We start from the raw sequence: 8,757 nt of genomic DNA on the forward strand, positions 1-8,757 counted from the left end.
TTTCTCAAATTATAATATTAATATAACAACAGCTTACCACAGGGCATTCAAGGCGCCGAGTGACACCGCTAAGATTTACGTGAACACAAGCACTTACGCCCTTTTACATGTAAGCGCATACATCAGATGCCGAATAGACTAACAGTTTGAAAGGGTCATTATAGTTTGAGAAAATCGCCGTTTAAACTTTAAATTACGTAGGTACTTCGTATCTACGTAATAAAAGCTTATGAAATAATATTTTTTAGTATTGTAGATAAGTTCTGTGTTTCTTATTGCAATGATTGGTCTAGTTTTGGACAAAGGCCTTTTTTCATTGTATGCAAGGTCGATTTATACCTCGGTAGTTTTTATTTTGTTTATATACCTACATATTTTTGAGGGTGTCATGTCTCTGAGAAATAAAGCCACCTCTGTAGAATACCTTTTTGTCAGTTTTGTGTGTCTGTTTGAATGCTAATGCTACTTATGTAAATAATTATGTATATGTTGTAATCTGTGGTCAAAGGGTCAAACAGAATGAAATATTGAAACCATGTTGGCCTTGCACTTGACCGTATTTTTTTTTGAAATTTTGACGTTTTACCTTACTACCTAATTTTTATTAGTTATTTTCGTATTTTTCCTCATATTTGCTTTTATAGATTGACGCAATCTAAGAAAATCACAAACCCGGAACATTATTTTGTGTCGTAAATAAACCAAATTCTGGTCACGCAAAGCAAATAGCACGAATACGGCATTGTGCTATTTGTGGTCACATTAGCTATTATTTTCTGTCCTTTGATTATTTTCTTATCAGTGTACTTTTATGAATAAAAATTCAATGTGAAAAGCAAAGCAGCAACGTCAAGAATGGCTGGATTTGTTTGGTTAAAATGAGACTAAACTTGCAAAATAGATTTACAAACGTGGTTTCATTGCATTTTAGTTGATAAAATGATTAATTAGAACATATGTTAAAGGGAATTAGGCTTTTACTGCTATTTCCACTCGTGGTTCTTTTTCTTATTTTATTATGTTTTCGAAATTTTTTGAGGTATGATTATTTAAGTATGGAATTTCACTGTAAACAACACATTTTTGTATTATTTTATTTATTGGCAAACAGTATTTCATATAAAAGATTCAATTTAAAAACACTGAAATACTTTATTAACATTAACAAATATTCTTAAAAACGGAATTCTTCTTGACTCCGCTTTACCTACCAATGAAGATGTATTACAAATCATTAATTACAATTATTGTTATCTAGTATTTCAATGTTATTCTTCAGGATCCTGATAATACTTATGTTGCTTTCTATGCAGCTTATAGAAGACATCCCAAAAAGCCATGGCTTCACGGAAAGGTCTGGCTCCCATGGTGACATGAGCGTCCATGTCAAGGAACGGTTGAGTGGTCTTCGTGATGGGCAGCCATTTCTCTGGGAGAAGGTCTGATGTTTCTGGTGTTGGGTTTCTGAAATAGTATGATTAGAAATAATATGATATACAATATAGCTATTGGAATCTGAATAAAAACGATTTTCGGAAGAGGTCAAAAGTTAGAGAAGACAAAACTAATTTTTGAATTCCGTTTTCATAGTGTCATTTTTTGGCATCATAATTTATATTACATACACATACGCTTCTAATACATACACAGTTTCTTGGAATTCTGTTATTTAACATTTTTATTTGGTAGACAAGTGGCTGGAAAGGCTGGTGACACTTAAAATATACCTTTTATTATTAATTTGATTTATTCAACATCGTACAAAGATTTTGCTAATCATTATGACCTTAAAAGACATACAAGAAAGACTTTTAGGTACTATCCCTATTTTACAGCATAAAAGTCTTTATTTTAAAGAACACTCATACCATTGATGTTTCATATTTCATAGTCAAAAATGATGTTTAAAATATGTAATTCATTGAGTCATATAATCTTATCGGATATCGATAAAGGCTTATCAACAATGCAAGAGGCGATGTGGTCTTGTTATCAGTCAGCTGATGATCATTATCTAGATAAATAAGAGTAATCCTCTATTTAAAGAGTTTACGTACTAGCCTAACCTAATCTTGAATACGTGCACGGATAGTAAAATAAGACTACAAATAAAATTATCATAAATCAAAATCAAGATCTGAACAACTATTCAGAATTAGATATTTTTTTAGTTTGTGACAACTTTAAAAAATGCACTGAATTAAAAGTAGGAAACATTAATTCTTCAATAATTTTCTCTTAATTACCTACACATATTTCATAATATATGAGTAACATTAAGCAATGTTTTATTGGAATGATAATCTATCATAATAAAACTATTACCTACATATTAATTAAAAGTACTGATTCTTACCCATATTTAGCGAAGTTCGTCCAAAGAGTAGTTAATCTGTCAATCATCAATTGATCCTCAGGTGTAATATCTCCTTTTAACATTACCATATCGAACAAATAGCCAAGTTCATCAGCATGGATAGCCCCTTGTACGTCCAAGTTATAAGCCCATTTCAGTAAGTTTCTTCCACCACTATATGAGAAAATGTATCTATAAACAGTTTTAGCACCAAGTTCCAAAAACCTTTCTGCCATTCGCTGCGTTGGGTGGTTAAAAACGAAGTCTGATGCAAAATCTGTGATCAGGTCTTTCAAATATACGCTAGCCTTCTCATCTCCAATATAAAAATGTCTAATATCCTTAAGAGCATCTTCTAAATCCTCACCGAACTCAAATTCTTGGTTCAGTAAATAAGTAAAGTCATAGTTGTCGAAAAACTCGTCTTTTTGAAGAGCATATTCAAATGGCATTTCATTATTGTTGTTACCAATGATTATAGGAGTGTTTGCAACTTTAGCTGATTTGATGTTCTTAGGGTGCTGTGTCATAAAATGTTCAACACCTTCAGTATATGTTTCAATGCAAGGTAAAGTTAGAGGATTATCGGCTTCATCGGTTTCAGTTAATTTTAGTTCAGCAGCTGTCTTTACAAGTGTGTAAGGATCAATTGTTGAAAGGTAATTTATAGCATCAGCTACACTTTCAGCATTATACTCCAATGCTTCAGCCAAACTCAATGGTATTGTATTATTCACATCCCTTGAAACCCAAGGACTGACAGCCGGTCCACTCTGAATAATCGCTCGATGGAACAAACTTTCATAATTGGACAGCAGATGAAGATTGATAGACATCCCACCAGCGCTTTCACCAAACACCGTAATCTGATTAGCATCACCTCCAAAAGCTTCGATATTCTCTTTGATCCATCTTAGACCTAATACTTGATCTTTGAGACCCTGGTTTCCAGATACTTCTGGCATATCTAAACACAAGAAGCCATAAGCTCCAACTCTGTAGTTGATTGCTACAACGATGACGTCATTTCGGAGTAAGAAATCTGGTCCGCTATCTCGGCTTGAGCTTCCTCCGATGAAACCACCTCCGTGGATCCATACCATGACTGGGAAAGGGGTTTTGGTGGTAGCTGCACTTGGCACGTAGACATTTAAGGTGAGGCAATCTAAGGTACCGGCTGGGACACCATTTCTAAGTTGAGGACAGATATTTGACTCGTACGCGTCAAAGACATCGTCAAAACCTTGATGAGGTGCTGAAGGCTGAAAATAAAAATATGGTGTAATATTTTTGGGTAAACAATTAGGAGGAAAAACCTAATCTGATCCGAAGATTTTTATCACTGGACTTCACTATCAATGTGCGTAAATGATCGAATTGTTATTGATCATGCTGGTGAATTAAGGAAGGGAATGCCCAAAGATACAATAGATAGGTGGAAAGACGATGTGACTGGATAAACTGGATAGAATCTTGCAAATGGTATGACGTCTGATAAAGAAATATGGAAGTGAGAAGAATGAGAAGAATTATGTTGATTTTCTGTTATAATGCTTTTTTGTCCGAAATCTAATTTGTAAATTTACTTGTGCATAAAAAAAGGTTTTCTTCTTTTTACGTTCAACTTTTGGTCGCTTGGGACTTTCTGACGCCAATCTCCAAGCCGAAAATGTGATTATATTTCTAATGTGATTACTGTTTTGCGTTCCAAGATAAAATTTTAATTTTTAGATGGGTATAATAATATTTCTATAAATAAAGACAGTTACCGATTGTGAAATGTATAATAATATTTTTTGAAAATATATATTTTAAAGCAAAAATAGGTCTTAAAGAAAAATTTCAAAAATCTCTTACCCCAAAAGGATTATCCTTATTCACCACAGCATAAGGGATCCCCAAAAACATGGCGTACCCATTTTCAGACCTCAAACCTCGTATGAGGCCTCCCTTAGTGTTCACTAGGGGGTCTACCCTGAACAGACCATGCGCAAAACCACATAATAACACTAGTGTTAGAACAGACAACATATCCAAACATTGAGACATGTTGACACTGACTAAGTTGAAAAAATCTTTTAGTTTTTAAATAAGCGTATACTAGTTTTTACCCTCAGCTTTGCTCGTGATAGTATTGGTGAATATGAGAGTGAAGGAATAGGGAGTGCACCTGTATGTGCGTAAATGCTTGTGCACTAAAATATGTCCTGCGTAGATGGCTGATCGCCTTATATGAGAACAGCCACCGTAGCCGATAATCGGCAAAGATGCCATTATTATTTATTTAGGTAAATCACTGTAATATAATAATGACATAAAATTGTGAGTATAAGTAGATATGTTATGTACTTCTTGACGCGAAAACGGCTGTACAGAATTTGACAGTATAGAAGAATCTTATTCTTGTTTTAAACTAATCTCTACAAGCTACTTAACTACTATGCTACTTAACAGACAAACCGATGGTGTTTTATTTTGTGACTGTATTGAAACAGATAAATCCTAATCTCGAATAGATGTTAGATGATCAGATACTGATGGATACATCTATAATAGATAAAAATATAAAGATGGTATATGATGAGATACTATATATCTAATAGATAAAATAAAGTCCCTTTGTTATCAGGTAAATACGTCATCACTATCTATGGTAGATCTTATTTCAGTTAGGACTAGGAATAGCTTATCTTATGGAAATATTAATCACTTGGAAATTACGGAAGATTTGTAAATGATAAATAACACGTTTTTAGTAAATGTGTCTCATGATAGGAAAATTTTGTAATATATGTTATTGATGAGAAGTTGCTTCGTCGTAAAAAACATAACACAGTGCGGAATTCATTATTTGTTTATCAGTGGATTTTCATACTAGAGATGCCCATACGACTAATAGCAAATTCCTATTTCTAGAAAAAAAAACAATAGACAAATAGGTTAATGATGTCCAAACATATACAATAAAAAAAATAACAATTGAAGACGTTTGAATTTTGAATGATTAACCATTAACGTTTTTCTCTTTCGCAATTCTATTTATTTCTGTATAAATTTACATTAATTTATTATTTACAAAAGATAAAATTTAAGACATTGTGATTCGTATTTTTAATATCGGTCCCTTCGAATACATATTTCTATTGTCAAAGGAGTTTTTTGGTAATCTATTAAAATAACACCCCAACACCAAAATTAAATTTCAAAACTCCAAAAATAAAACGGTAGGTAGAATTGCGAACATTCCTTTTGTCTTCTCTGCGATAATCTCGGTCGATAGCAAACTTTGCCCATTAATCGAATAATTTAATTGAATTGAAAGTCTTTGTTCTTTGCGTGAAGTCCGTAAATTAGTGGCTTATTGAGAGATCGACTTCCGAACAATGGACTTTTGAAGTCTGCTCGTGATCCGCGGAAGATTATTTGAGCGTTTTTGAGGTGAATTGAAGTTATGAGGCTGGTTAATTAATGTGTTGTAATTAGTGGTTGTGTCATAATATCTACTTGTATTATCTGTAGTTATTTCCTTAGGAAGCAATTTTTGGCTTGAGAAATAGAACTGTTCATAAAATTAAGTGATTGATTTATCTTTCATGTATTACTAACTCTATATGGACCTTAAATAAGTCTGAAATAAATATAAAAAGATATTGAATTAAAGGGATTTGACTGATAATGTACTTGATTGTCTCAGAGAAATTTATAAAAAAATAATAATGGTAGTTTTGACTACTGAAAATAATGAAAATTATTTGAGTATAGGAAAATACTCCATGAAACTGGGTTCACTGCGAAAACGAAAAGCTTTATGTCCTTATTTTAGTAAACTTTTTACCAAAATCCCAAAAGGCAAACAAGTTAAAAAAAAAGTTCAGTAAAGCTTTGAGCTTCACAAAATTTAATAAACCTTACACATTCGTAGCATCGTAGCCGGCGTAGCACTCTCGTAGCGCTACGGCGTAGCTCATAAAACTGGAGCCGTCAAGAGAGCAATACTAAAGTATTGGTACAAAATTTAAATTAATTCAAAAGATGTAAAGTTATGGTGTGTTGTATATTTAAGTAAGATATACATAAAGTGTTTTTATTTATGTTTAAGTAGGTAAGATGTATTCTTATTCATGTTGGCAAGGCCCCTATATAAATAAAAAAAGTCATGTTAATTACACTACTTATAACTCAAGAATGGCTAAACCGTTTAAGCTGAAAATTCAAGGGGAGGTAGCTTAGACTTGTGAGAAGGACGTAGGATGTTTTTGTCTGTATCTGACTACGGAAAGTTGTTATTTCGGGACACGGGTGAAATCAAAGCCAGCAAAAATCAGTACTACAAAAAATCTCTTCAAAAAAATAATATTACAGATTTTGTCAACTGAATGCCCATAAATCGTTGTCGAATGAAAGTGTGGGGGTAACCACCCCTTCACTAATGGGATAATCACACAAAACCGGGGATGAACCATTTTGTATAAAATGCAAATTAAGTTTTTCGCAGTAAGCACTTCATTGTGAGAGTAATTTTGGTTCTCCGGCAGTGTGAGTCACATTTTTGTGGAAAATAATTAGGTTTTATGCCCCGAGGGGACCTAGTTAAAATTAAGTTGGAAAATGTGACAAACAAATCACAATAGCCATTATGTGTAACTTTGACACCTAAAATATAACTGAAAATAATAAATACACTCCTCATTTTTGGGAAGTAGGTTGAAAAAATCTCTAAAAAAAGAGTTTATTATTTTAGACGGCTCCCTAGTCATTCTGTTTTGTGAAGCAGTAGTCGCGTAGAGTCCTAAATCGACGCATATCTAAGACAAGCTTTTTCCATGGTTTCACCTACATCCTGGGGGGAACCTGTTCCCGTAACCGAATAAAATATAGCCTATGTTACTCAAGAAGAGTGCAGCTTTTTAACAGTGAAAGAATTTTTTAAATCGGTTCAACAATTTCAGAGCCTTTAGGGCAAAAATAATCAAGAAAAGCTCCATTATATTTGTAGCATAGCATTGATTTGTGTAACCCATCCTGACGAAAATATTAATCATTATTGGTGCAGCCAGCTTCGCGTGACAGCGTTATTATGATATTGGAAAGAATATTTTTGAGGGTAACCTTGAAAAAGACATCGAAATAAAATAATAGGTCAAGGTCATTTGCAAAGTCCAGACAGACTATAATTGAATTATGTATGAACCAGTCTTATTTCTGAAATGTCTTTTTCAGCAAACCCTTGGGTGATTATTCTGCTAATTTAAATAGCTTGACATGAAAGGGCTATTTAAATGATCCACATTGAAAAGCTGCAAAATGATTCTAAATGTGAAATTGGACACGACAGTCGTTCTCCAAAAGTTTGGAACTTTTTAAGGGCGCGTTTATATTCAGGACTAGTGTTTTTTATTTTAAGTTTTTGTTTTTCTACTACTGCTTTTTGCAATTCGTACACGACTAACACTTTGGCCGTACCAGGAGTATGTTAGGTATACAATGATATCAAAACTTTTCACATGAATCACTGTATCTGTTGGTTAAACCGTATTAAAATGCTTGCAGTATATGTATTTTACATAGATCATCTATACTAATATTATAAAGAGAAAAACTTTGTTTATTTGGTTGTAATGAATAGGCTCAAAAACTACTGGACCGTTTTTTAAATTATTTCACCATTCGGAAGCTACATTGTCCACGAGTAACGTAGGCTATATTTTATCCCGATACGGGCAGTAGTTACCACTGGAGGCGGGTAAAACCGCGGAAAAATGGCTAGTATACTCTAAAAAGACTATATTTTATAAAAGTGGTAACATAATCTTAACAAAATTTCAAAGAATCACTGTCACTATTACGAGTGTCGATCACCGATAAAAACACTTATTTCTAAAGTCCATTGAAAACTTAATCAAGGCCAACACAGACTACATCAATACATCATTGTCTGTCTGACCTGCCAGCGCCATCTATCGGAAGTTTTGTTAAAAACAAACATCGGAGTTTGCACGTAGAACAAAATGACTAGCGGAGATGTCATAACGCAAAATCTCCTAAGAAGTAGCGCGTCAAAAAGCAGGTGTTCAGGGGACGAGGAACGATATTAGCTCTGCGTTTACATACTATCAGTGGAACTCGCCATATTTTCAAAATAAAATCGCCAATCTATGTCAAATCTAAACCAATCTGTCAAAGATTGGTCTAGATTTTGGTCTAGCCAAGGAACCCGAATACTTCGTCAGTTCTAGTTACTTATATGGCCACTTGACCAGCAAGAAGGCACCTACGTTTCTAATAGCATCTCCGCTGTCTTTCCTTCTTCCGTGGGTGCTCGTTAATCATCGCTGTGGCTGCTGACGGTCATGGCCGAGCGTTTTTTTTGTTTTTTATTATGAATTAATTTAGTTAGAATA

At 33.6% G+C, this 8,757-nt stretch overlaps 1 protein-coding gene across 1 annotated transcript; it reads right to left on the minus strand.

The window, feature by feature from the left end:
• Window positions 1-1,098: 1,098 nt before the first annotated feature.
• LOC110375842 (cholinesterase 2) lies at window positions 1,099-4,429 on the minus strand. The gene is made up of 3 exons (XM_021334117.3): window positions 4,214-4,429; window positions 2,357-3,618; window positions 1,099-1,464 (listed from the first exon to the last, which is right to left on the minus strand). Exons 1-3 carry the CDS (start codon window positions 4,403-4,405, stop codon window positions 1,269-1,271), a joined length of 1,650 nt encoding a protein of 549 aa, XP_021189792.3. The 5' UTR covers window positions 4,406-4,429; the 3' UTR covers window positions 1,099-1,268.
• Between the last annotated feature and the right edge of the window lie 4,328 nt (window positions 4,430-8,757).

The sequence above is a fragment of the Helicoverpa armigera genome, chromosome 20 (genome assembly GCF_030705265.1).
Source record: "Helicoverpa armigera isolate CAAS_96S chromosome 20, ASM3070526v1, whole genome shotgun sequence".
Classification (NCBI taxonomy): domain Eukaryota; kingdom Metazoa; phylum Arthropoda; class Insecta; order Lepidoptera; family Noctuidae; genus Helicoverpa; species Helicoverpa armigera.

Excerpts from the sequence above, each read along its gene's own strand:
- LOC110375842 (XM_021334117.3), bottom strand. The coding sequence starts at position 4,405 with ATGTCTCAATGTTTGGATATGTTGTCTGTTCTAACACTAGTGTTATTA. Across the intron at positions 3,619-4,213 it reads ATAAGGATAATCCTTTTGGG|CCTTCAGCACCTCATCAAGG; the intron begins GTAAGAGATTTT and ends TTTTATTTTCAG. Across the intron at positions 1,465-2,356 it reads ACGAACTTCGCTAAATATGG|AAACCCAACACCAGAAACAT; the intron begins GTAAGAATCAGT and ends ATACTATTTCAG.